The sequence below is a fragment of the Cordyceps fumosorosea genome (assembly GCF_001636725.1).
Source record: "Cordyceps fumosorosea ARSEF 2679 chromosome Unknown scaffold_56, whole genome shotgun sequence".
Taxonomy (NCBI): Eukaryota; Fungi; Ascomycota; class Sordariomycetes; order Hypocreales; family Cordycipitaceae; genus Cordyceps; species Cordyceps fumosorosea.
In genome coordinates, this window is record NW_017387356.1 from 49,133 (window position 1) to 77,029 (window position 27,897).

At 50.6% G+C, this 27,897-nt stretch overlaps 6 protein-coding genes across 6 annotated transcripts; 3 read left to right on the forward strand and 3 right to left on the reverse strand.

The window, feature by feature from the left end:
- Positions 1-2,870: 2,870 nt before the first annotated feature.
- ISF_09584 (hypothetical protein) lies at positions 2,871-3,105 on the forward strand (the record flags this gene model as incomplete). The annotated part of the gene is made up of 2 exons (XM_018853185.1): positions 2,871-2,937; positions 3,023-3,105. The coding sequence occupies 2 exons, from the start codon at positions 2,871-2,873 to the stop codon at positions 3,103-3,105; spliced, it is 150 nt and encodes a 49-aa protein (XP_018699633.1).
- Positions 3,106-7,177: 4,072 nt separating this feature from the next.
- ISF_09585 (hypothetical protein) lies at positions 7,178-9,034 on the reverse strand (the record flags this gene model as incomplete). Its single annotated transcript, XM_018853186.1, has 1 exon — positions 7,178-9,034. The coding sequence occupies one exon, from the start codon at positions 9,032-9,034 to the stop codon at positions 7,178-7,180; it is 1,857 nt and encodes a 618-aa protein (XP_018699634.1).
- A 2,936-nt stretch (positions 9,035-11,970) lies between these two features.
- ISF_09586 (hypothetical protein) lies at positions 11,971-14,021 on the reverse strand (the record flags this gene model as incomplete). Its single annotated transcript, XM_018853187.1, has 2 exons — positions 11,971-13,117; positions 13,171-14,021. The coding sequence occupies 2 exons, from the start codon at positions 14,019-14,021 to the stop codon at positions 11,971-11,973; spliced, it is 1,998 nt and encodes a 665-aa protein (XP_018699635.1).
- Positions 14,022-15,469: 1,448 nt separating this feature from the next.
- ISF_09587 (hypothetical protein) lies at positions 15,470-15,895 on the forward strand (the record flags this gene model as incomplete). Its single annotated transcript, XM_018853188.1, has 2 exons — positions 15,470-15,554; positions 15,603-15,895. The coding sequence occupies 2 exons, from the start codon at positions 15,470-15,472 to the stop codon at positions 15,893-15,895; spliced, it is 378 nt and encodes a 125-aa protein (XP_018699636.1).
- Positions 15,896-17,099: 1,204 nt separating this feature from the next.
- ISF_09588 (hypothetical protein) lies at positions 17,100-19,974 on the reverse strand (the record flags this gene model as incomplete). Its single annotated transcript, XM_018853189.1, has 3 exons — positions 17,100-17,470; positions 17,740-19,846; positions 19,879-19,974. 3 exons carry the CDS (start codon positions 19,972-19,974, stop codon positions 17,100-17,102), a joined length of 2,574 nt encoding a protein of 857 aa, XP_018699637.1.
- A 2,408-nt stretch (positions 19,975-22,382) lies between these two features.
- On the forward strand, positions 22,383-24,897 carry ISF_09589 (Ribonuclease H-like protein; the record flags this gene model as incomplete). The annotated part of the gene is made up of 2 exons (XM_018853190.1): positions 22,383-24,587; positions 24,802-24,897. The coding sequence occupies 2 exons, from the start codon at positions 22,383-22,385 to the stop codon at positions 24,895-24,897; spliced, it is 2,301 nt and encodes a 766-aa protein (XP_018699638.1).
- Positions 24,898-27,897: the final 3,000 nt, after the last annotated feature.

The window sequence follows — 27,897 nt, forward strand, 5'->3', positions numbered from 1 at the left end:
TGGTGAAGCCGCCGCGAGGCTCGATAAATAGATGAAGATGCTTCTGCGGCTTTTCAGACCAGGAGATCACAGTAAAAGGATGTGTCTGTGCGGCCGAACCCAGACTGGCTGACGGGATCCAAAGGCTTATATACTGTCCAGCTTTCACCTTCAGTGGCCTGGCCAACTGCAGTGTGACTTTGATTGCGCCGTTGTCGTATGACACTCGTGCCCTGGAAAGTCCTGACCTGTTTCGATATAAGACGCTGGCAAGCCATAATATAGAGATGGTAGAGTATAGAGCTCCGCCAATGTACAGATACAAGCGCGGGAACAGATCGGCGGATGAGGCATGCCGCCAAAGACCGTACACGAGGGCGAACGAAAGTATCTGGTGGATGCGCAGGGCGGCTTCGTACGAGACGCTTCGGACTGCCAAAGGGATGGCCTGCGCGCATAGACATAGAATGGACTATTGATTTTGTTGTTAGAAATTCGGCCATACTTGGGCAAAGCAACCTACCACCAAGGCAAACACATCCTTCGGTGCGTGCAGGTCCAGCCTTCCCTTTGCTGTGCCAGCCGCGGCGGCATGGAAGACCGCAAGAGCCACTGCGAGAGCCCCTGCCAAAGCATGAAGGCGCCGGCAGGATCGGAGCGACAAGCCAAGGATATCCGCGAGAAACCCAAGGTATGGGCCTGCGAAGCAGAAGACAAAGTTGACGACGGAGAGAGTGCCAGATCGAGGAATAGCCTGATCCATGCTGGGGTAGGGAGCTACGACACAAGAAATAGTGGTCCCAACGTACGCTAAAAGCAACAAAACATCGCTACGACTCCAACGATCAAGACATTTGCCGCCGCGTACCACCGTTGGGTAGACCAAGTAGTCAGACGCTACTTTTCTCATTGTATTGAAAGGCAGGAGCACAGATTTTAGCGCAAACGGACAAAAAGCCTGTGTGATACGGTAAATCGGAAGGCGCAGAGCCAGTAGGCAAATCAAGGCACCACAAGCCAGAGAGTACAAGAGCGTGATTTCGTACATGGCCGTACTAAGGTATGGGAAGGGGGAATTCAAGTCAAAAAAAAATTACGGGTTCGATATTTATATGGTTTGCTAGCTGTGGTAATGACCATTAGCACACAAAAGGATGTTTGTCTGATATTTTCTTCGCTGACACTGTCGCAACCAAGCCGCTAACAAAACCGCTGGTGCAGACCTCGTTGAACTCTCAGTATGAGTGTATGAGTATGTATTGGTGTATATCTACGACACAACAATCTGATGGCTGGCGGTGCCTTGTGGCTTCAGTTTCACATTTCAAGATTACTATGCAGCTGCGAGCGGGAAAAAGCGACGCTGAAGTGCCCGATGTTGGGAGTGATGAGATGCCGGCTAGGTCAATTTCGAGCCCGTCCAGGTCAACTCTCTGACTCGGCCTTCAAAAGTAGCTTCCAAATTCCCCAATCTGGCAATGTACAAAGCAGAAAATTGATTGTGTATACTCGTTGCCATGTTTGGCTCTTGTAGAAGCGCTCACTCAGTGTTCGGAAGATTTAAGCCTCGCCAGGGGGGTACATCGGAGAAATCGGTGGGCTACAAACGAACAATGTAGTTCTATATCTTCACAGTAGGTACATCGAGTTCAGGTGCAGTGTCCGCGTGGATCCATAAAACTTTTTTATGCTGGCAACCAGGATCGGCCTAACATGGTCAATGCACAGTGTATCCTAGTTCGCACTGTGCGCATGCTTCACAGTCAAGCTTACCCACCACTTCTGCATATCATAGCGCCCCAAGTTCATGCAGTTAGATCTCAAAGTAGTGGGTATAAATGGCCTCAGATGTCTCACACCAACATTCATCCCATCTCGAACTGTCTTTTCTACAGTTTTTGTACATTAGCTACATCAAGTTCATCCCGCTCAAACCTGATCATCTGCTTGCTCTAGTGCTGCACAAAGGAACGTCACGTGTCTAGTGCTGCACAAAGGTACTCACGTGACAAACATGAAACACGTCAGGGGTTGGCGTGCTGCAGAGAGAGGAATACAGAGTCTCAGCCATCCCCCTCCCTGGCTCGACCTCCAGGTTTCACACCAGCCGCCTAGCTTGCCTCATTGCTATCTTTATGCCAATCGCCCGACAAGAAATATCCGAATTTAGCCCAGACGCTTTCAACAACTTTGACTTTGAGTGCAATTATGGCAGTCCACCTGCTGGAACCTTTGATAGCCAGGGTTGGAACCCTGCGGTGCCCAATGCTGCCGAGGATGGAAGCCAGGATCCCTGTGCTTTTGAGTCTTCTACAACGCCATTAACTTACAACGTTATTTGGAAACTGCAACTTCGAAAAGGCAGAATGATAACACTTACAGGTGACACTGTAGAAGATATCCGCGTTGCGCCCGCCGCATTTTGGAACGACCACTTGCAGAACGAACTCCTCGACGTCGTGACGGAGAAAGCCCCTGAGCCGCAATACAAGCCCGACGAGACAAAAATAACAGTATCAACCTCGAAACGCGCCCAACGTTGCCTAGAGAAGCGCTTCCGTGCACTCAACATCGACTGTAGTCCCGTAGAGAAAAAACTACGATCTTGGAGTGACCAAGACAGCAATCTCACTGTTGAAGTCTAGTTCATTTACAAGGAAGTTCAGACTGATTCCACGAACAAAGTCGGTAAAACTGGGCGTGGCGCTACCAAGCAACAACTTGCCGCACGAGACAAACTTGTCGCTCAACAAGAGGCTTCCGGGGTGCGACCTGTGTGGAAAGACGTCTACGCGCTGTTCGAGAGTTCCAGCGTTGTCTGTCCGAATCGTGGATTTTCCTGCTGGCGGGATCCCGAAACAAAGAGTCATCGCAAATTAGACTCAGACACCATGGACAAACTCATCGACTATGCTGAAGAGGGTCATAAACTCGAGACCCACGGCGACGTCCCGGATCGTATTCGCGAAGTGATATATAAACATGAAGAAGAGGAGGCAGAACGGAAAAGGCAGAAGCGAAAGGCATCTGATTCACTACAAAGCACCATTCGTATTTGCTGCCACGGGTCTCATGATGGAAGCTGCCATGATCCAGACGCGAATTCGTCAAAAGTCGCTCGTGTAGCTCGGCCAGACGTTCTCAAGCTCCCCGTGCCTGTGCATAAGGCACCCGAGTTACTCTGCAAGTGGCTCTGCAACCAGGTGTCCAATGAGAGATGGCAGTCTGCATACCAACTCGCCGGCAAGATCACTGTGGATAATGGCTACCACTTAGGGCGTATGTATGAGTCGCAGGCCTTCTACGCTGATTTGCTTGTGAAGGGCGGGGTGCTATTGGGGATTGCAGATCAGTTTGTCAGTCGCATTAGAGAATGGCTGGACAGCCTTTGCTCGGAGTGAGACTGTAGGTTTTAATGTGTTTGGTAATTCCTTAGCTCAATTCTATGGTTTGATGTAGAATCCGGCATTCCGAAAATGGCCTTCTGCAATATCGCTTCTGTCCTTAATTGCCGCAATGCATGCCTTTACGTAGTCGATGAAACTCCGCTTCCTCAGCCCAACCTGTTCTTTATGTCTTGACCTACTAGTTGTCTTTATAACGCCGAAATTCTCCTCTATGGGATTTGTTCTAGGCGTGTATGGAGCTGTCAAGAACTGCCGTACACCAGCTTCGTTGCACAATCTTTCGATTTTATCGGAGAAGTGAAAGGAGACATTGTCCATGATTAGCACAGATTCGTCGTCCTCTGGGAACCGTCCGCAGCTGTGCAGTAGTTGCTCAATGTAGTCCTCGAAGAACAGTGTATCCGTCGACCCATAATACACGCGAGATTGCTTGATGCCTTTCATAGTATATGCAGAAAGGATCTGTACCCTGTTCTCTTTTTGGAAACGAGCCCTTTGGATGGGCGTGATGCCGGATCTCGCCCATCCATTCTTGCTTCCGCAGGACATCGGGGGGGTTTATGCCAGATTCGTCGATAAAAATACAATGGCGTGGTTTTACACCGGCCTGCTTAAGCAGATACCAATAGAAGTGCTTGAGTTCGGGCAGTTGTTGCAGAGCTACGTGTCGCATCGCTTTCCAAGTAATCTGGCCATTCTTCAGCGCGCGTGAGATTGCAGTGACGGAAACATCAACTCCAAATTTCCGAAACAGAAATTTTGCCATCTCCTCGCGCGTCTTGCTCTGATCATTCGCGAGGTAGATATAGAGTGAATCCTGCATCAAAGGTGTAATCTTCGGGTCGGGGCCAGTGCGCTTTGCTGGAACGACGGCAGTTCCATACCGGGCATGCGTCTTGCGAATTCTACGGATAGCTCGTTCGGTAACGACTCGTTCGGGGCTGGATACATCTTTGGCTATTTTCTGATTAGAATCGCCTCCGCGAATTTTCGCCAGAATCAGCTGATGCATGTGTTTGTCGAGACGAGGGGCCATGACTGACGGCAAATATTTGAAGAGGGTGAAAAAGGCCACGGATACGACCTGCACTGGACAGAAACTGGTGGGGAAGTCTAGGCAGCCACATCTGGTGGCCTTAGGCAAGAATGAGCTAGTCTTCGATTGCTGTCAGTGGGGTGCTCCTGCCCCACATGACCAAATTTGGATTTTTTTTTAGTCTTGAGTGTGGACGCTAAACCTGTTCCTGACTGGAGACCAGGCGAGCTTGTACATAACAGTGAGAATGAGCTACAGAGAAAGGCGTTTTAAGTGTCACTCTTTTGCCAGTTAACTTTTAAAGAAATGGTGGATCCTGATCTAGCCGCTAGAGTTATCTGGTACCCTGTACCATTTTTTTCCTTCGGCAAAGAATGAGACTACAGGGGCAGAAACTGATTAAGTGCCGTATTTCTAGGCAGAAAAAAGCTCATGATAGGAAGGAGATTTCTACTCCATCGCCGAAAGGTAATTTTGTCGTAATAGAGCAACAATTGGTGCGGTGCATATATGGCAAACTAACACTAACAGCTGAGTTTAATTGCACATTTACCCCACGAAAGAGTTTCGGGTACCTGGTGGATATCCGGCGGCGCTACGTCACAGGTTAAAATGGCGGCCACTATTATTCTTGTTAGCTAAAAGTGTGACATTTGTTTCGCCCTTCTCTGTACTGTAGCTGTGTTTAACAAGCGAAGCCGATTTTCTTCTAGTCTTCTTTTTTCTTCTCTTTGGTATATTTAAGATGATGAGCTATTTCTAGCTGCCACCGTCTAAACATTTTTATCGGAACACCCTAACTCCTATCACTCGTCAGGAAGCAGTCGTCCATGTCAGACTGCAGAGCTGCAAGTGGACTGACTACCTGACTCCACTCACAACTTCCTAAAAAACCTCCCAAGCCCAGAGTAAATAATAGGTGAAGATAGGTCCATCTTGATCAGCTCCATGAACGGCTCATCAAAGCCGGAAATGGTCAGTGAGTATCACAGCTTCGGCAATAATCTGGCGATAGGCTTGAAATGGCTACATTTCGTTGAGTTGTTCTTGGACTCTCGTGGAAGCTCTGCGAGCTGTCGTTTTTTTACCCTGAAGCAGGGTTTCGCAGATGATCGTGCCAGTACGTAGTGCTCCAAACATGGTCGCAATACCAAGGGCAGAAGAATACGAATGCAGCAACTAGAAATGGCTTCACGCATCCTAAACTCCCAATATACCACGTGCTCGGTCGGCGAGAATTGAACAGCTTGAATTGGTGCATCCAAGCTCAGCTTCAGTCAACGGTTTAGACTGTCACGGATAGTTGTGGTAGCCTGCCAGCATTTAGCTGCTCGGCGCGGGTGACTTCTCTAAAAGTCCAAAACAGCCTACGAAAGTCATTTTGTCCGTAATTCAGCTAATGGGCGGGCAGCCTCTGTTGAATCTGCGATTTGCGCGGGTTGTGGCGGATTTTCCACCAAGACACTGCGCTCTCCGTTCAAAGTGATTATCCCAAGGTATTTCTAAGTGTCACCATCCCCAGGGCACAACACAGCTCCAGGCCACATCTGCATTTTAGTGTTTAAAGATCATATGATGGACCTAGTTACTCTGCCCAAGAGGCGTGATAGGACAAGGGACAATCTAGTGAGAGCTGTCCTTCGCACGCTTCGAAGGTGTGACCAACTCAGCCGCCGGTACAGCGCCGATGTCTACATACTCGTTCGGTGGAAGAATAAGCACTATGAGTATTGCTCTACGGGTGAAGCAGCATTTCCGATCCCTCTAATGGACTTAGTAAGTGGAGTAAAACAATTGGGCCACTATGGGAAACTAAAAAGCTTGAAGGACAAGGTCTATCCCCCTGTGCTGAGGAGGACGCCGGGAGACTTTCGGGATGTTCATCTAAAACATGCAAATTGCTGAAAAACGATATTAATAAAGCTTTGGGTACTGTGCAGTATATGTGACGAATTTCAGCTATTCTATTATATCTTTTTCTTTCGAAAACCATGGACGGCCGTTTTCACAGTAATCCGCGAGAAGATTCGGCTAGGATGTAGCGGATCGAAACGATAGTACTGTACGTACCAAACCAAATTCGTTATAGGTGTCGCTTGCATTTAGTCAATTTTAGTTACTTGGCGGCGTAAATCAGAGTCGCTATTTTTGGATCTCTAGGCAGCAGCCAAAATAGCATCCACTAAAGTTATTGTGCCAGAAACCCGCGAACACCCTCAACGATCCTTACTAACTCGCCAGCATCGGCTACATGAGGGAGGTGAACGGGCGGATGAGGCAGCTTTTCCGGTCCGACCCTTGGACTTAGTTGCACTCAGATTTGAAATTCAACCGCTAGCTAACTCTTTGGAGGACAAAGTCCCCCCCCCCCCCCCGCAGTACGCCGCTGGATTTTCGAGATGCGACCTGAAATTTACAAGCGCAATGACTGGGAGCAGGTCAACACGCAAGGCCTCAATTCTATCACTGTACGAGTTTTCTCGCACACTTAACTATGTAGCTACCATTGACATAAATACCGAAAATATCAGAAGTGCGATTGTTCTCGGCTTTGTTTACCGATGACGCAGTGGCACTGCACACTGGCCAACAACACTAATTGCGCAGATGCGCCTAGCAACCCCACCTCAAGAAAAACCAACAAGCACTTGACCACGAGATCAAATGCAATGGAACTATGCTAGATGCGAGGTCACGCAGTTCAAGCAAAACCCCATACCTCTGCATGACATGTCATATCTGCGCATCACTCTCTTCAGAAAGCATCCGAATGCCCTACTGGCGCGGTAACAGATTTGGTGAAACCTTGCCTTGCGCATGCAGACCTGTGATGCAGAAGATATTGCGCTTCTTGGCCAGCGACACGGACAAATTTCTCGAAAGGGCGAATAGCGCAAAGCGCCCGAACCGCAACTCTCCACATGCAAGGCGACTTCGTGCCACCATCGTTCAACTCCCATTCGAGAGACACATTTGCATTACTCCCCGGAGCCACCACTTTGATCTGGTTCATGACCCCGCTTACCTGAGAATAATCTAGCCACAGCTTTTCTGTCGGCCCACGAATGCCATGTGCATCGTCAAAGTCTTCCGAGTACCGAAGATATCCTGTGTAGACGCCGAGAAAGTCGCCCTTTTTTATAGTCATGATGGAGCACACAGAAAGAAAATTCTCGTCCTGAGGAACCAAAATAACATATATAGACTTGTTTCTGCCCGTACCTACCCCGGTGCAAAGATCGGGGATCCCCACCATGTCGTCGCTCAATGCCGACAGGGTTGACGTCGAATGAAAGGCGGCTTTTTCTTCAGCCGAGCACCAGCTACTTATGAAACCACCCCATGCCCTTTCCGGCATGTTGTTGAGTCTCTCTGCCACGTGATTCTTCGTTAGCCATTGATGTTCCGTAGAGTTCCCCTTGGCTTCTTCTACCGCTCGGGTCTCTAGATCCGCTATGTGCGGTCCATAAACCTTCTCCCATGAGAAAACCCTGTCGACCAGCGGGACGGTGTCGTGTTTGGGATTTTGTTCGCATATGTGGTCGAATTCTCGAGTGCGGTAGAGAATGAGCTTATTGACGCCAGCTTTTCGCATATCGGAAAGACTTTTCCAAACGCGACGGCGTAGGCGCTGATTCTCAGAGCTCGTTCCGATGCCAGCTTGGTCCATGAATATCTTGCTCGCACGCTTTTCCAGCTGAGTGAACTCGTCACTGGGTCCTCCACGATTCTTCAAGGTCGACGAATCCAGATACTTTGCCTTCTTTACTATTATGTCCCAGTAAAAGGTTTCGTTGTATCGGACCTGCAGATCTTGGCTGGCCGCCAGTGCTCTGCTCTTCTTAACCGCGTATACGGCCTGATCGTACTCGAGATCAACCATGTTACTCGCGTAACGTCGAATGTTTTCCACTATGGTCGTCACTGTTGTTTCCCCAGATTTGTATTTCGCAAACTTGAAATTGACTTCAACGCAGTGCCGGAGTATCGTTTCCACAGCTCCGAGCGCCGCCGCGGAGCCAAAAAAATCCAGTACGGACGAAGTAACAGCGAAGGCATCAACAGAGTCAGCTGCACTAGGAGGCTGAGTGGTAATACTGACAGCTGCATTGCTGCTGCCCAAACTTTCCAATGGAATACTTCCCTCCATGACTGGTAGTTTTGCTGAGATAGCTTGGTCTGGCCCGGCCGTCTCCACAGCGACGGCTGTTGCGAGCACCGTGCCTCTTCGTAGCTTATCATCTGCTAATACATTTGCGCCTGTTGGGTCATTCGTATTTCTGCCGGCGACAGACGGCTTACTCTGCGCCACTCTGCGCCTGTTTTTCGCTGGCCGACGATCTAATCCTGCGTAGTCGACCTGGCATCGCTTTGCAGCTCTGGTAAGCACTCGAGTAACACACGCAGGAGGCTCCTTCCCCCCGGCGCGGTGCATTGAATCCCGCACTGAGTTCTTAGCATTTGACACTGTGAATCGAACAGCAGACTTACCAAATTTGGAGATACCATTAACATGCTGTAGGGGAAGCTCCGTGTTTTGACTTCGTATCCCGACCAGAGCCAGCAACTCGCGAATCTTCCGTTCTGTCAGCGCACGTATTGCTTCATCCATGGTTAGTGGTGCGGGCTGAAAGCAGGACAGCGTTGGCTGTTCTATTAATACGCCTCTCCCCGGCGTCAGTGCCTTCTAGCACCATCCATACTTTCGCTCCATGACTCCACTACAAGGCCCACCATCGTTACCTCTTTACAAGAGTTACTCAACATAGCAAACCATTACCAAAGATGTTATCAGAGATCACGATACGCAGGTGAGTATTATTAGCTTGTTCAAAGCTACTCGACTATGGTTCCTGTCACTACTCTCGGTCATTGAAAAAGGGTAGGCCAGCTCTGTTCACGGCCAACACTTCATCTCCAGATCAGGGCTTCGCACGGCGCCACCGATGTCATCGGTGAATCGTTACTGCACTCCGCCACTGCGCCTGCGTCGACCGCGTCGAGCGTCCTGCAGGTGACATTTTATTGTTCGCAGGGTTGTCTAGCATATTCGTCGCGCCTGCCTGGACCACAATACAGAGCACTCCAGTATCCACTGGAAGACCCACTATGGCCAGCCAGGTAAGAATTGCCAACGCCTTTCTTGTTTGCTTTTGACTGATCGAGAACTGCGTGAATTTCGATCTCCAAAGTTACAGATAAACTTGATAACTATGTATCAATACTCCGCTTGCTTCTATAGTGTTATTATTAGGTAGCAGCGCAGAAGAATTCGCAGTAACAGAGATAACTGCCCTGGAAAACCATGGCTTTACACTGATGGCCGCATTGCTGATGCCTGGGCTCATCGGACTAATTCTCCCCATTCTTGGTGATTAGGCTATTGCTCTGGACCAGCAGTCTCCACAGCGACGACTGTTGCGCCAATCGTATCTAATCGCAAACTTGAAATAAGGCACCACTATAGATCTACGTAACTTGACGGCTCTATGGGTTTGTCACGATCGCCGGCCAAAGCAACACAGGCAAAGTGGGACCAAAAAAGCCGTTGAACGCCGACGGAGGTAAGAATGACACAAACAGGATAGCAGCAGCCACACTGGTCGCCGGACCAGCGCGTGCTAACCGCCACCCACGCCATTGCTGTCCTGTGCCTGCACCCAGTCTTGTTTTTGGGCTGTGGCTGAACTAATGCAATCCTTGCAAGGGCTATATCATTGAGGCACCGACCGCGGACGTGACAGAAACATTCAGCATATGCGTCGCACCTGGACCAAAATCCCTCATATTTAATAAAGGTTCTCGAGAACTGCCTACGCAGATGGAATAATGCGCTAAGTTCCAGCCTTGTGCTGTGCTGTTTGCCAATTGCCCACTTTACAGGGTTGTTTGCGCTTGTCTTGTCACATTACGCTGATTGGCGTGCCTGAGCATTCCAGTATCCATTGGGAGACCCACCTGGACGAGGGCTCTGCATCCCCGGTGTCCCCGACATCTCTCAGCGCCGCCTGTGGCCAGGCATTCAAAGTGAGAGATCAACATGGCCCGCCACTAACTGCTGGGCACACTTGTCCAAACATTTTTAATGTAGCAATCGCCATCTTAAGTATTGTTTGGTGCATAATCAGATTCATCCCCTCACTTACACTGTAGAAGAAAAAAAGGTAGGCCCACTAGCCTGTATGCTAACTTAGAACTGGCTCTTCCTACGGCGGCAAGGTCGCTCTCGAATATCCGATCCTCGAGAAGAGAGTGAAGAATGGCGACCAGCTGGTCTTCTGAGTATAGCCAGACGGAAAGCCGGTTTCTTTGGACGAGACCACGAACGAGTTTCGCCTTTCGAAGCGCGGCGTTGCGCGGCTGCCAAAAGAGAGCCCTACACTTAGTGTTGCAGCACACTGTTTTTCGGTCGTTTCTAGACGGTTCAAAAGGTCGAGCCATTTACAGACGCCAGGTAATGGATTCGCACTGGCAGATGAGATGGCAGGCTGAGCGAGAAGAAACACCGCTAGAACATCCAAGATGCCTCTCCTCACCTGAATTCGTTCCCTGTCGCGGGGATGCGCCACCCACTTGTTCCCTTGAGGCAAATGAGCAGACTTGCAGACCAGCCATCCGTTTCAATCCAGCTGGGGCTTACTGTTGTCATCCAAACTTGGCGTTTATGTGACGAGGATGCTTGAAAGAAAGCCTAGCATGTCTATTTTCGCCTATTCAATACACCATGCTTTCGGGTCCTGTCGCGACTCGCATGGGCCAGGCTAGGCAGGACGAAGGGAGCAACCAAACCCATTCTCCATCGTGGGGCATACTGGAGCAGGGTCATCACTCCCCTAACAATACTGTGGCTGTAATATGTGGTGTCTCGTGAGGTCCAGATAGTTGATTTTCGACGGCTTTGACGCGTCATTGACGGAGAATAATGCTGTTCTTGAATATGTATTCTGTGTTGGTGTTGGCGGCGTTCGTACCCGTCGCTCCGATTACGCGTCCCCATCGCGTCTTTCACAATCGTACGATGCCGTAAACTCTTGTCGGGCAAGAAAACGAGTCGCCAAGCTCATTTTCCATCGAATGGCGTACGCGATCAGGGTCGACACTCCCACTGTGGCTGTATTGTTTTGTGTTTCGTGAGGTTCGCACAGTCGGACATTGGCATGTTGATGCGTCGTTGAACGGCGGGTTCCTGTAAAAGACAACCAAGCAGTCTCTTTAAAGGTTCTCGAAGATTTTCCGCTTGAATTGTCGCTGGAATCAGCTCTGCAATGGAATATGAACTCTCCAAAGGTCTTCTCCTGTGCTGGTAGGGCTGCGATAGTGGTCCATAGTAAAGGTGTAGCATTGTCACCTGTAAACGCGTCGCCCGACTAACAGGTGCTAACAGCACCAAGTGTGGTAAATTGCTTACAGGGGAGAGTTTTTCTTTTTTTGATCGGTCAATTACATAATTCGCCTGACGGAGAATGCGTCTACGCTTCGTAGCAGAAGCGATTATATCACGTCTATGACTGCGAGACAAAAAAAAAAAGTGCGGTTTCACTTTGAATTTCAACACGCAGTAGGCGGACTACATTTCAGGCTAACTAACGAGTTGTTTTTCGGTGGCTGGAGTAGGATCGCGCAATCAAAGTCAATCACCATGACGCAGCCTCGCTCCGCGTTCCAGAGACAGTTAGCCGCGCGTTCGTCCCCATGGCCGACGCCGTTCTGACAGAGCGTATGCAGCGATCGCTCTATTTCGGACTGCAGACTGGACGTGGTCGCGTCCGTCGCCATCTCGCCCGCCCACGACATGAGCATCATGTGCACCACGTACGCACCGCCTGGCAAGATGTAGCCGGGATGGAACGAGATCAGGCCCATGTGCACCGGCACCAGCTCACCCTGCAGTTTGTCCAGGCGCTGGTAGACGCGGCTCTCGTACTCCAAGCGCCGCGGACGCGCCGACACGCTGCCCTTGCCGACAAAGGTGTAGCCAAACTGGACCAGCTCGAGTTTGAACAGCACCCCACTTGCGCCGGCCTTGCCCTGGCCGAGGAGGGCTTCGCAGCCCTGGTACGGGTCCTGTTGCAGCTGCTCGGTCACCAGGTCGGCAAACTCGTGGGCGGTGATTGGGTGCTGTCCGTCACCGCGGACACCATGGGAGAGTACATTGGGGCAGCTGCTATCCAAGGGACGAGCCAGCTTCAGGCCAGCGAGGCAGGCCTGTGTGCAGTATGGTCTCGTGAGCGCCAAACCAGAGCCGCCGGGGCCGTCACCACTGCCCTTGCTGATGGAGTCTGTCTCTCGCCTGTTGAGGCTGGTGCTCGCCGCGCTTCGACATTGCTGATCCTCTACTCTGCCGTCCTTGCCATCGCATGCCCCATCCGTGCCCCGTGGGAACGGAGCCAACGACGAATCTGTGACCTCGAGCTCTGGACCAGTCAGCGGGTCCACGTACTCTTCCGTCTTCCATTTCTTTAGAACCGGCGCCGCCTGATCCACAGCCTCCTGAAACAGACGGCCCGTAAGCGCCGGAGAGCTGAGGCTCAGGAGACAAAAGCTGGCCAGCTCAGCGACAGCAGTGTGGGAAACCTGATCGTGATCGACCTGGACGCGGGATGTTGCTCGGGTCACCGCCTTGTCTGGTACGCAAAGATGCCAGCGCAACACCAGTGGTTCTGCTCGGTCATAGAAGAGAAAGACATAACACTTGCTAGTGGCGATGTAGCCATAGCTGACGCCGTACCAAAACATATAATTAAAAACTTGTATGAGTGCTGTGGCAACACGCGCTTCTTGAGCCTCTTGCGTTTTCGAGTCCGGTATGCCCTGCTCGGCATAGGCCAACTTGTAGACATCTGCGAATAGCGTTCCTTGGCGAGAGCCGCCTCAAGACAGTCCACGGCAATCTTGTGCGGAGCCTGCAGATCATATACAAAGGCCACGCTTTTGTTGCCGTCCAAGTCTGTTCGGATGCCACCCCCGTCAGGTTGCTGCTTTCCCCTGCCAGTCTCGACCTGCCATTCAACACCTTGGTCGAGTTTGTGGTTGAAGTCATCATCGAGGTCGTGAAAGTTGCGAATACCACTGCTGACTGATAGATCCGTAGCTTGGTACTTTCGGCGCATCCCCTCATCAGCCCACAGTGGGTCCAGAATATTCTGCGCAGGGCATTCGACAGCGACAAACTCAAAATAGCGAATCTCGCTTTTACAATCAGCTTTGCTGCGCGTGAAGCGTTCTCCAACATCTCTTGTTGTGCTTTCTTGGTGGAAAAGCCGCCTCTCGCCATTGATGCGCATCACGTCGTTGAAATGTTCCTGTCGCTGGCCGTCGGTAAAGGCTCGCCAGGGCCGAAGCCACTTGGGATAGTATTTGCCGTCGACCGAGGGAGCGAGGCCAGTAAAGCAGTGCGACGAGCTAGCAAGCCCAAGTTTCTGGTATATGTCGAAGTGGCAATTGTACAAATACTCGCCCAAAGTCGCCCGTTGGTTCATGCGTCGCTCTTCCTCGCGACACTCTATTTCCTCCGTTTTGGGTCGACTTTCTTGGCGCCGCGACTCTGATTCTCTTATCAAACGTTCGAGACGTTTATTTTCATCCGTTTCTTTCGCCATTGTATTCGTAGCGATGGTGTTGGCTGACCAGAAAAATACGTATGCTCCTGGCTCTCAGTGGAACTATTCAAGGATGCGTAGAGGCTACGTGTATTGTTGCTACGGGCACCACATCCTACACGTGCCACGCACACACCGCCCACTAGTGGGTACTGTTTATCAACACAACAACTCCGACACGCGGTAACTTTACCAAAAATGACTCTTTCAGCCCAAGAAAAAGAAGACTGCCCAAGAAAAAGAGGACTGCCCAATATAGTGTTTATATTTTATAGATTAAAATCCTACTTTCCCAGTTGCAAAAGCGGCGCGGCAACTTGGCCTTTCGCGTGGTATTGTGCGGGCCGCCTCGCTGGCACTGACGCGAAGCGGCCACGACATTCGCACATAGCCAAGTTAAAAGAGGCAGAAGAGAAAAGCCTTTTAGGTATGATTTATCGCGTTGATAATCTAAATCTTTCTATTCCATAAAAACGGATTACAGACGCGGCTAAGTCTATTAAAGAGAAAACTTCTACGCAAAATCCCACACCAAGCTACTTTAAACCACGCTGGGTCGACAATTCGTCAAACGCTACCACTTAAAGGTGCAAAAGAGTCAAATTCGAGCCCTAGAGGGGCAAGACGCTGAAAATTATGATTCGATCGAAAATATTTTAACAACCTTCAAAAAGAGAGGACTTACCCCTGACTGCATCTGGAACATGGACGAAACAGGCTTCCGAATTGATACCGCTGAGGGTGGTTCTTTTGTAACCTAAAGGAAGGAAAATACTTCATGTAGAGGTTTGCCTAATAATCGAGAATTGGTAACCTCTATTGAGGCAATATCAGCTAATGGGGATTTTATCAGACCACCGTTCCTTATGTAGCTGGTCAGCTACATTTAGGCCAGCGGTATAGCTGGGCATCCATCGATCACAACTCCGCTGAATCACATATACGAGCGAGACTGGCAGAAGTTCGATTTTCCTGGCCAATGTGAGCCAAGGTTGTCTCCACGATGAGGGGGATCCGTACGCTGAAGAGACCTATTCAGACTTGGTTGGAGTCAGACAAGGGAAAAGCACTCGACTTGCGCCGCGAAACGCACTAGCGATACCCATAACGGTTCTGGTTGGTACCAGCGCCCGGGTATGTAGACTTCGGTCTCTTCATGCGCCGGCTTTCACTGTTACTGAGGTCAAGTCACTGGCGCCTGCTCCTCGAGTCTTGCTTTGTTGCAGCCAAAGGTTGCATTCGCCGTATCGCCCACGTCGCATACCCGCTTGCAGAATTGGCGTGCCAATTCTAGGTTGGGTTCAAACGCTTGCTCATTTCATTTTAACGCCCCGGTGGAGGCTACGCGTGATCCGTTTTGTTGCGCCAGCAACGCTCAACGCGTTACTTCATATTTACGCAGTTTTTCGTCGGTTAAAAAAAAATAGTAGGACACGAGACTCGCTGCAATGAGTGGTAGTATGGAAGCCTTCCACAGCGGCTTGAAAGCGAGCTTCGTACCGGAGCAGTACATCGGTACAATCACCGCCCTTGGTACTTACGTCGACAAACAGCTGACTTAAAGAAACGTGCAGTTTCAAGGCTCAACGTGCTGGGCAATGGAGACTCCATTCGTCAGGTACCCCATCAACTCCTTTAAGAGCTCCAAAGAGAAGCTCCACGTCTTTCTACAAGTCATGGACAACTGGGTAAGGTTGCATATGCCCCCTTACCCAGCCCTTATGGTCGAAGGCCTCAGCGAGGCGGCAGTACGAACACAGCGTGATCTGTCATTCGAGTTCTGGGGCCAGCCAGCCAGCGCGTCTGTCAATGGTGTCAATGACACTCATGACTTTGATGCATCCGATACCGTGCCAGCAAGGATAGAATTCTGAAACCGGGGAAGCCGTGCCACTCCTGGCTGGCCCTTCGCTTTCTCTTCCTCGTCAACGTAGTCGTCGTCATTTCCGTAGTTCGTTGGATTCTTTTCTCCCGCTCTTTGCGTGTTTCCGATGCACCTAGTCTCTCTGTCGAGCTTTTGCTGTTTTAATAAAATTGACTGCTTTTTTCATTTTTATGTTCTAATCCTATGGCATCGTCAAGGGTGTCATTAGTCAGTGAGCTCAGCAACTGCTACGGGAAAAGCATTTGTTCCAGAGAAGGCGTTTCAAGTGTCACTCTTTTGCTAGTTAACTTTTAAAGAACTGGTGGATCTCGATCTGGCCGCTAGAGGTATCTGGTACCCTGTACCATTTTTTTTCCTCAGGCAAGATTGAGACTACATGGGCAGAAGCTGATCAAATGCCATATTTCTAGGCAGGAAAAAAGCTCAGGATGGTAAGGGGATTTCTACCCCATCGCCGAAAGGTAATTTTGTCGTAACAGAGCAACAGCCGGTGCATACATATATGGCAAACCAACGGCTGAGTTTAATCGCACATTTACCCCATGAAAGAGTTTCGGGTACCTGGTGGATATCCGGTGGCGCTACATCCCAGGCTAAAATGGCTGCCACTATTATTCTTGTTGACTAAAAGTGTGACATTTGTTTCGCCCTTCTCTGTATCGCATTCCTAGAATGGTTCTCTATGGCGTATGCCGTCAGCATATGCCGTCAGCATTTGCCGAAATGCCCAGCATCGTGAACTTTTTAACTAGGCAGAATACTTTGGCCCAGAAACTGGCCAAGGCCCCATAATTTGACTGGCAGCCCGAAAGCTAATTCGTCCATTTGACCGACCGTGTCGGCCAAATCACCACTAGCTAATGGCCCCTCAATCTGTTGCAAGCAGCAACGTATTCCTGTCAACGCAGCTGAAGAAAAATGTATCTTCCGCGGAAGGCCGAGTTCTGATTATGATAAATGACCATGTCAATCGCATCAACCCGGAAATTTCGAGCCTGACGTGTGGACAAAATGATTGAGTTTGCGCCGGCACGTCGAGAAATGCTTTTAGGACTGTTCCGTGAAATATAGCCCGACTAAAATAACTTCATTTCTTAGTGCGCACAAAGCACGAGACGCAGTGGAAAACATCATCCCATGGACCGGAAAAGGGGGCGACGAATTCATTCCCATAGTAGAAAGGCTAACGCAGTTCACGGGCGAGCAGGCCAGACAGGCGAGTCCGCCAAAATTTTTGCAGAATCAAAGTATACAATGGCCGCGATGGTTGAGCCCACGATATGGCGAAATGTTGTAGCCCAGTGCCTAACCGGTGATTCAGCCTCGACATCTCGACAAGGTATGTCCTTGCCCACTCCGGAGTTCGCTAGGTCGCGGACCACTAGCCCATCGTGCGACTCCTCGCTCTGGGATGCTGCGACTCCATAGACACGCTGTACTTCTATAACGGCAAATAACGAATGCGCGAAAAAGGCGTCAGCATCTGAGATACCGCGGCGCGTCGACGGCCGACTGCTCCAATCGAGCTCTTGCAAGGAGATGACGCTTTTAAGGAAGCGAGAGACTTGGATGTCGATTTATTTGGCCCAGATACGTGGCACGAGGAGGCACGAAAGCTAGGGTTGTATGTAAAGCATGGGCAAGATTAAAAAGTACATAGTTGTATTGGTGGTTTATAATTGACTGCCTTCTCACAGCGTACCGGCCGGGCTCGGAAGAATTTCTCTTAGCCAACATAACAACTTCTTCATCGCATGAGATCCTTCCCCGGCGTAAACGTGTCTAAGCCCTATGTTACAGATTATACGGATGGTATGGAACACCTCAGCACACCCGGCACACCCCGCTTCGTGCTGTTATGGTTGAACTCATCCCCCTTTCGTTTCCTTCCCGCCTTGGAAAGTTTAGACAATCGTTTGTGCTTGGGTGGTGGTAGGAAGGTTGCCTGATCGAAATCGATCACCATCACGCGGCATCGCTCAGCGTTCCAGAGCAGGTTGGGCTCTCGTTCGTCTTGGTGGTTCACGCCATGCTCATAGATCGTTTGTATGGATCGCTGCACCTCCCGTTCCAGATTTGACCGCGTCGTATCCATCGCCACCCCAGCCCATGACATCAACATCATATGGATCACGTACGCACCGCCAGGCAAGAGGTAGCCAGGACGGAGCGAGACCATGCCCAGGTGCACAGGCACCACGTCGCCCTGAAGCTTTTCAAGTCGCTGATAGATACTGCACTCGTGCTCCAGGCGCGTCGGATGTGCGGACACGGTGCCCTTGCCGACAAAAGTGTAGCCGAAGCGTGCCAGTTCTAACTTGAACAGCACTCCACTAGAACCATATTTGCGCCGGCCGATGAGGGCATCACAGCTCCCGTACGGGTCCTGACGCAGCTGCTCGCTCATGAGTTTAGTCAACTCCTGAGCGTCGATCGGGTGGCGTGCGTTGCCGCCAACACCGTGATAGAGCACATTAGGGCAGCTGCTGTCTAGTTCACGACCCAGCTTGAGGCCCAGAAGGCAGGCTTGTGTGCAGTATTGTTTCGTGGGCGCTGGAGCAGAGCTTTCGGTGCCTTTGTCTTTGCTCTTCGTACTGTCCTTCTCTCCCTTGTTGACGCTGGCTCCTGCCCCGCGCTGGCGTTGATAACCCTCTGCTCCGCCTTCTTCGTCCTCATCGCGCGACTCGAGAGGCGCCGTAGAATCCTTGCACGATGACTTCCGCAAAGGATATTTTCGAGTCACCGGGGATGCATCACAAGCAAAGGATTTATCTGTGCCGCGCGAGGGCACAGATGAAGATGAATCAGTGTCGTCTGACTCCTGCGGAGTAACCGGGTCCGTGTATGCTTCCCTTTTCCATTTTTTCAGAATGCCCTCCGTCTGGTTCATTGCCTCCTGGAGCGGACGGCCCGTAAGCGCCTGAGAGCGGAGGCTCAGCAGACAAAAGCTGGCAAGCTGTGCCACTGCAGTCTGAGACACTTGTTCGACATGAAGCTCAGCTGCTGGTCGAATCACCATTTTGTCTGCTACGCAAAGGTGCCAGCGCAAGACAAGTGGCTCTGCTTGGTTGTAATAAAGAAGCACCAAGGATTTCCCAGCGGCGACATAGCCATACCCGACTCCATACCACAGCATATAATTGAAGACTTGTATTAGTGCCATGGCAATCTGCGCTGCTTCTCGCTCTTTCTTTCGAAGCGTCGAGTCTGTTTTGTATTGGTCGGTCCGCGCCCACTCGTAGACATCCATGAACAGCGTCTCGTTCTCGAGAGCGGCCTCGAGATCCTCTACGGCAAACTTGTGCGCAGCCTTGTAATCATACATGAAAGCTGGGCTCTCGTTCCCGTCTATGCCTGTTCGGATGCCACCTCCGTCAGGTTGCTGCTTTGCCCTCCCTGTTTGGATCTCAGCCGCAAGATCTTCGGTGAGGTCATTGAAGTTGCGGATGCCATTCATAAATGTTAAATCTGTGATCTGGTACGTCTGACACAGCTCTTTGTCAGCCCAAACGGGCGCCAGAATCATCCACGTCGGGTCTTCGACTGCTGTTTTTTCGAAGTGGTCGATAGCATTCTCATAGCCAGCCTTTTTCCGCTCGAAGTTGATTCCGTTATCTCTTGTTGTGCTCGCTTGCTGAAAAAGTCGCCTCCCACCGCAGACGCGTATGATATCGTTAAGGTGTTCTTGTCGTTGGTTGTCGGTAAAGGCATGCCAAGGGCGAAGCCACCTAGGATAGTATTTGCCGTCGACAGATGTTGCGAAGCCAGTAGAGCTCTCCGACGGGCCAGCAAGCCTGAGTTTTTGGTACAGGTCGAAGTGACAGTTGTGCAAGTACTCCGCTAGAGTCGTCTTTCGGTTTTTGCGCCGCTCTTTTTCCTTTTCGCGCCGCTCTTTTTCCTTTTCGCGCCGCTCGTTCTCCTCACGCGCCTTTGCTTCTTCCTTTTCGCGTCGCTCGTTCTCTTCTCGCTCACGCGCCTTTGCTTCTCCTTTTCGCGTCGCTCGTTCTCTTCTCGTGCCTTTGCTTGCTGCAGCTGCCTTTCGAGCTCCTGAATTCTTCTTTCAGACATCGTGATTTTTAGTATGGGCAAGATCAGAGGACCGCTGGATAAATGGATGAAGTGATTGATGGATGACGTTGATTAGGCAAAGTTGCAGGCCTAATTTTAGAGGCCATTTGGGTTCTCCACTGGAACGGTAAGTTGCCAAGGCGTGTCCACTACTGTTTGTTGTAGCCTGTGATGTAAAACCTAGTCACATGCCCGATTACGGGCACCCGTTTACTATGGTACTGAGCTCCTTCGCTGGCTATTCAAGCACTGGGCTGCCTAAGCACTGAACTGCTTCAGCCAAATGGTTTAAGCTAAGCTGCCTCTGTATAACCTTGCCTGCGACCTAGATTGCTGCTTGCTTGTGGTACATTGTTCTGGAGCCAGTTTGGAGCGCCGAGTGCTCCTGCCGGGACAATGGAGACCAGTTTTCGGCACACGCCATTCGGCTTCAGCGCATTTAGGTCAGAGGCAGCAGATGCAAGCACACTAGGTCTTCACTTCACTGCAGGGAACAAGCTAGCTCTCTTTCAGTGGTCTCCAAAATCTAGCTAACTAGTTCAGGGCATTTGGACTCGAACCATACCGGGCAAGATTGTATCTGGTTACAGGGTCCAAGGTAATTTCGGTCCAAATTTTTGTACTAGTCAATTCAGGCAGGATGAGGGAGCTACCATCCATCGTAGGCTCCGAGCAGCCAAGGTTGGGCGAAGAAAATGATTAAACGCAGATAATCTCCCGATGCTGTACTCGTTACTATGGCCATGTATTTATATTTGCAAGATGCAGCCTTGATTTTTTTTAAGAGGACGACTGTTTCTGCCTGGAGACTTCTCAATAGACATCGTCATTCCCGCCCCTATAACCAGGTCATGGATGGCTAGCGGCGATGCCAGGCCGCTCGCTGCCCCTCCCCTCCCCTGACCACATGCCCGCGGCCAGTCGAAACCCAAGCAAGATCCTTCCGCAAAACAGTATTGTAAGTGGTGGACAGGAGTGCGGCTGACCCAACGATGTAAGATGCTCACGGCTTTAACGCAATTGACTTGGCCAAATGGGGAGCCGATAACTCGCAGCTGCGCTACTGTCCGCGCAAGAGCCTAGCCTCGGTGAGCGGAGCTGGTTCTTCCTGGGTGCTGTCTGTCAGACCAAACAAGTCTCGACAGTCTGTCAACACCACCATACTCTGTCACAGGAAGGCCCGATATGGGTGCTGTACTTTGTGGGAGCTCCCGTGGTTGTGCCCACCATATTAAGAGGACAGTAACAGGTGCAAGAGTGTTATTTTTTGCCCTTCAGCGCACCTAGTGACGATGGCACATTGTTGGTCGCTTTTCGACATTGCCGCACTCTTGGTATATAAAAAGTAGTCCGGAAGAAAAATACAGAGATATCGCCCTTCTTCATCCATAAACATAACAAAGAAAGTGATTCCTTTTATCGTAGTGCAGACCGGATTTAAGTAGACATGAGAGTGCACGCTGTAATTTTGAATCACACTACAAGTGATTCACATCGAAGTCCATTCTCGCCCTCTATGGGCGAGAAACTCCTATTTGAGCATCTGCATTGGCTTCACTTCGTTGCACCTGGATGGTTGTCGCAGGATTTGTAGTTTTTGCACATTTTTGCTGCTCACAAGTCCGGGATTCTGATTCGCCCTGTGGCCAATTTGTTGCATCTACCAACAAATCACCGATGAGGTTCACGACCAAAATCCGGCGGCTAAAGAGACCACTGGCCCGTCGATGAGCTTCGTGTGGAATTTCACAAACGGAGGCTACTCGACTAAAGCATCGCCGACCAAATATTTATTTTGCTCGCTCAATCAAGGCAGTCGCTTTGTGTGTCGATCCCGCCCTGCCAAAATCAGGAACCTCTCAAGTCGCCCATTTCTCAACAGGTTCATATTCATGGCACGTCTTGCTGGGTTGAGACCAGCGTACGCAAAGGGGACATTTAATTCATAGCTTCGAAGGCCAAGAAATCGAGACAGAGGTGAATGATTGGAAGGAGGAGGCAAGAGGCGAGTCACGATATTCTTCTCGAAGGAGCCGAAGATCAAGAAGGTTGTTTTCACGAGAGAGCAGGGTGAGGAATCAATCCACGAAATCCACTGGTTGACCAATATATTGACCTCAACACGCGTCAACGTCAACCCACGACTTGAATTGTTACATAATCAACCAATCCACGGTGCTGCGCATTTTGATGGACGATATGGATGGATTGACCAGTCGTCCAGCATCGCGAGAAACGGAAGCTCTGCTGCAGGGTAAGAGGCCAACCTAAGTCGCTCGCTGGGGCCGACGTAACACTAGTTGTCGGCACTATCCACCCACTACAGTACGGCGGGCGCGCCTTGTCGCGTCCTGCGACGCGTCGCCATTTTAGGCCACCTGCAACACGAGGCGACTGGCAGCTGAAACATGGCCGAGCCAGTAACTACCAACATCGAACCTAAAACACCAGCTAGCGATGATACCCCGCACGATGCTTTACTGCTCCCGAGGCTTGCCCTTCTAGACGCGGGAAAAATTCCTTTGACATCCTGGACGCCATCCTCAGATGAGGAGCAGCGCATATTCCGCGTCTGGAAGGGCTTCACACTAGCCGAACGAACCAAGGATACGGTGTCTTGGATATGGGACTACGGCGTTGAGATTCAATCAGAAGCGTCCAGGCGATGGATCTGCATGCCGTGCGTGCGCCAAAAAGCATCATCACCACAGTCATACGAATCAAGAGGCACACAGAATGCCGAGCACCACCTCTGGAAGTCTCACGGCTACTGGGATCCGTCAGGACGACGACGAACGCCACTGCAGACGAAAGAGGGAAGGAAAGCCTTCGCATCGATCACAGACCTCATGGGCCTCAAACGTTTGGAGCCTAACGACCAGGCCCTGGCGAACAACCTAATCCGACGATTCGATCAAGCCGAGTTCCAGAAGCTGGTGGTGAACTGGATAGTAGAGAGCCAGCAGTCATTCAGGCAGGTCGAACATCCACGTCTGCGACAAATATTCGAATACCTGAATCCTGCGGTGCGTATCAAGGATGCGCATGTTACTGCTAAGACTATCCAGAGCTTGGCTATTCAGCAGTTCGAGCGCCATCGCGATGCCGTTCAGCATGCATTGAGGAGGTCTCCGGGCCAGATACATATCGCTTTCGATGGCGCGAGGACCAGAAACCGTCACGCATTATACGGCGTGACGGCTGTCTTCCGAGATGAGGACAACCAACTCCGAAAGCTTGTCCTGGGCATTCCGGAGCTGGTGGAACGACACTCCGGCGAGAATATCGCTGCTGAGATCCTTGACATTATTCGCTCCTTCGGCATCGAGGACAAAGTGGGTTACTTCACCCTCGACAATGCAGCGAACAACGACACGGCGATGCGCGAGATCGCGCAAGAGTTGCACTTCGATCCGGTGCGACGGCGCGTTCGATGCGTTGGCCACATTCTCAATCTCGTCGTCAAGTCCCTTCTGTTTGGAAAAGATGTCGAGGCGTTTGAGGACACCGTCGCGAAGGGCGAAGCACTGGCAAGGGCAGCGCACGACACGTGGATGCGGAGAGGCCCCGTCGGCAAAGCTCACAACTTTGCCATTTGGGTCCATCGGTCGGATGTTCTGACGCAGTTGCTTCGCCAAATCCAACAAGACTCGTATGCGGCAGCTGACGACGCCGAAGTTGGGAAGCAACGGCCAGTCGACGTGGTTATTGACAACGATACCAGATGGCTATCCCAATACTACATGATCAAGCGGCTGTTGCGACTGCAGCCTTTCTATGAAGAGTTCATTGCTAAAGCAAAGAGAATCTTCCGAGATGGCCGGAGAGGAGAGGTAGGCCGGAGGTTTCCTCCTTGTCTTGAGGAGTCAAGCTTCCTCACCGAGAACGATTGGGCGGTGCTCAGGACTTTTGACGAGATCCTCTCGGACTTCCACGTGGTTGTACAAGCGCTCCAGGGCGATGGGCAGCCGCGTTGTCGCGCCTCCGGCATACGAGAGACCTTCGGTTCGATGACTGACGTGCTAGAGGCATTTGAGTTCCTTCTGAGCAAGCTGGAAGACGCAAAGTCGCAGATCGAGACGCATCCCGAGCCGGAGCATTTTGGCATTAACGTCAATCTTGGCTGGATGAAGCTGGACAAGTACTATAATACCTTGAGAGACACGCCGGTCTACTACGCTGCCGCTGCTTTGCATCCTGGGCTGCGATGGACTTATTTTGACGAGATTTGGGGCCGGCACCACCCGGAATGGGTTGAAGAAGCGAAGCAGATTGTGCAGCAGCTCTGGAGCAATGAATATAGTAACCTGCAAATCACAGTCGCATCCACTGCCGATGGGCCAGCGCTAAAAAAGCAGAAGACTGTGCTGTCCTCATTTGATAGGTACCGTAATAGACACCGGCAAAGCAATGCACCCACTGCCGGAGCAGATGAATACGCACGCTGGCAAGCTAGCATGTCGGAGCTGGACAGAGATGTGGCTGACCCGGTGGAGTATTGGCACCTGAAGAGATTCGAGTATCCTAAGCTGTCTCGAATGGCACTTGATGTGATGACAGTGCCGGCCATGAGCGCAGAGTGCGAGAGGCTGTTCTCGGCAGCAGGGCTAATGGTTACTCCGCTGCGGAACAGGATGGATGCAGGAACAATTGGACTTATCCAAACCTTACGCTCGTGGCTACGCGCGGGAATAATCAAGGATGTTGACAATATACTGCTGGACAGGGCTGTATCAATGGGGCTTGGGGAGGATTGCTCAACGGAGGAGTTTCGAGGATGAGGCGGGGTAAGGGGGTTTCACGATAGCTTCAAAATTACTCAATTAGGAAATCGATGTGGAGACGACATGGGTCCTCAATATTGTGGCCATCAACCCACGAGAAGGCTTCGTGGACTCAACCCACGACAGCGCTGCTGAGTAAGCTGTCAATTCCATCCACGACAAGCACTCGTGGACGTGGGTGGATTGATTCCTCACCCTGCGAGAGAGCTACCGAGAGAGCCAACAATGGTGACGCGGAGGATATGAGCGTGAAGTGCCGTATAACCCTACTTCTCGTATATTCGACTGCTTTGTGCAGTAGAGAATTTATCACAAAAGCATTTTGCACAGTATGTACAATTGGGCAACTGCGTTGATCGGCTGCTTTGTCTCTGAGGCTGTGGCGGTGTGGATACGTCCACCACGTCATACATGTACATATCGCATAGTCGCGATGCCCTTCCCCCGCCGTCGGCCACGAAAACGAATCGGGCGAAACAGAACGCCCTCTGGTTGGCACGGCTGTCAAAGAATAGGATGTTCGCAGATTCTGTAACTGCCTAGTTAGAACCCGACTGTCTTTGTCACCTCTCCCTGCCGCTGCTGCTTACCTGTTTCTAGTCACACCTTGCTTTGGAACGGTTAATAAATATGGCACGTTACAATGAGCGATTTCGTTCATACTCACCGTCGTGTGTTGCTATTCTATTTCGCCGCATGGCCACATGTTGGGCAGGCCATCCCGTGGAGGCCTTGATTTTGGCAAGTCTCACATGGCGGTTTGCTCATGCTTACAACGAGCACCACCACGCGAGAGGGTAGGTAGTGGTTTCCTGGTTCGAAAAGATATCTGAAAGTAGCTGAAAGAGAAGAGATTTGTAGAATACTACTTAGCTATTTAATGGGTTGAGGTGTTGTTAGGCTCGTTAACATAAATAGCAAGCCCAACTATGAGAACCCAGGCTGGACGATTACGTAATAGCATGTCACTTGGTAACTAGTTATTGCGGGTACGAGTACTTGCCGTTTACCTTGTCCTCATTGTGCCACAAACACCAGCATCAGAATATGTCGTTCGAGAGCCATTACCGGTGGCAGTGCAACTTCTGCTCAGCCTGATTTCAAACGGAAAATTCCTTACAGCAGCATCTCGAGGAGTACAGGGTCAGTTTCACTCTGACAACATCATGGCTAGTGCCTAATGTGACACAGCTCAGAGCCGAGGGGAACTTGAACGATGCAAAGCCCATGCAGACGCAAACCGCGAAAGGCAGACGGATGAGGCCTCGGAACATAACGGTGAGAGCCCTTATTCAATCAGGTCTGATACAAAATGTCCACATCCAGCTTGTGACCAAAGAAAGCCATTCCCAAAAGGGCAACAACTCCGGGTGCATTTCAGAACGCGTAAGCACCTCGTGGTCGCTGCGGCGCTTGACCTGTGCCTCTTTGAGGCAGCATTGTCTCCGTCGTGTGGCCGCTTCTCGCTAGCTGCTGCAAGAACCCCTGCCCAACAAACCCAGTGTCGCCTGCAGCAACGACCGGGTCTGTTTCGTCAGTTTGGTAGGGAAAAATTAGGCTCGGAAGCGTGATTGCGCCTGAAGGCAATACCACCGTCGTGGTGCCTTGCACATGCTGACTGCCCACGTTACTCGCATAGCCGCTATCGATGGATGGTACTTGGGATGGTAAAAACAGCGATTCCTCGTTCGGAACCCGAAAATCGGTCTCGACGGCGCTTTCTGCATTCTGGGTTGCCGGGTTGTAGTCGGGTGCCAGGTGTTCACTCCCGTTAGTGCCACCCAATCCTGCTCCAGCAACATTAGAGCTACAGGGAGCTGTCGCTAGACTTACAGCTAAGGCAGTGAGTGGTAATGACGCTGTGTGCCCCTGGCAATTCGCTGTTTCGCCCTCGCATCCATCATCAATAGCCACAGATAACTACAACGCAGATTCTCTTAACTACTCCGGAACATTTTGTATTTACAGCTTTCGGATGAAACATATAAACTGCGATTAAGCTTTAAGCTCACGGCCTCTAGATCCGCTTCTATCGTTGATCGTGATTGAGCCGTAAGAAATTCGTTTTCTTTGAGGTTAAATTCGTGATAGGTTGATATCAGATATATGAGGCTGTAGAGACTAAAAGATTGGCATATGTTAAAAAAGCTATCTCTGGTTAGCATGAGTCACCTATAGAAAATTTATTCATACTTCTTTCTAAGGGCCTAACCCACTATAGTAAGGGAGAGATGGACACTGAAATCCTTGTTCGCCTTGGACATATTGATGCTTGCGACCCGTTTCGTAATAAATTTCGTAAAACCTGAGATATCATGTATGTCGCGTCTCACTTGAGCGAAATAATAGTGTTGTTCTACACGAGTTAGCTCCATAAACATAAAATGAGTAAAGTTACTTTACCTTATAACGCTGCATAAATCAAGATGACGCCCGCGCTGAGAGTCGGAAACAGCTTATTCATGATGCTATAAATTAGTAGTGGCACTTTTTCTAAACGCCTTTTTTCGCGCTCTTTCTGGGGATCCTTGGATTCCGAAAATCCAAGGTCGTATTTTCGTAAAACCATGCGTGTAGTCCAAGAGTTTTGTTTGTGTGCCCACTTCATTCTCTGCGCCCTTGTCTGAAGCGACCTCGTAAATACTAGTATAAGCCAAAATCATAATAGGAGCATGTGTGACATTACCTCAGGAAACCAGCTTGTAAGAGTCCGAGAGGAATTTTGCTCTATCATTGCTTCGTGGTCGACTCAAAAATGCGTTGCGATATCGTCAGCCTTCAGGTGACGAGCTGTCATTGGTCATGGTTCTGTCGAGCTATCTATACTTAATAGTCGCACTGTACGTCGCGCCCTCTGGTTGGGGCCATCGTGTGTACGAGCTGCACTAATGCGAGTCCGTCGACAACGTGGTAAATTCGCATTGTCAGGCTCTGTGGCATTAAAATACGACCTCAAAAGACAGAAAATGTGACACAAAAGAGATTGAGGAAAGCCCAACAGTTTTGAAACTGTTCTAATTATTCATTAAACGCTCGAATTCAGCTCCGTGCTGATTGATGTTTGCGACAAAGCGCTCCAGCTCGGCAAGAGCCTGGCGGCAGTACCCCGGGACCTTGTTTCATTTTGTTAATAAGCGTA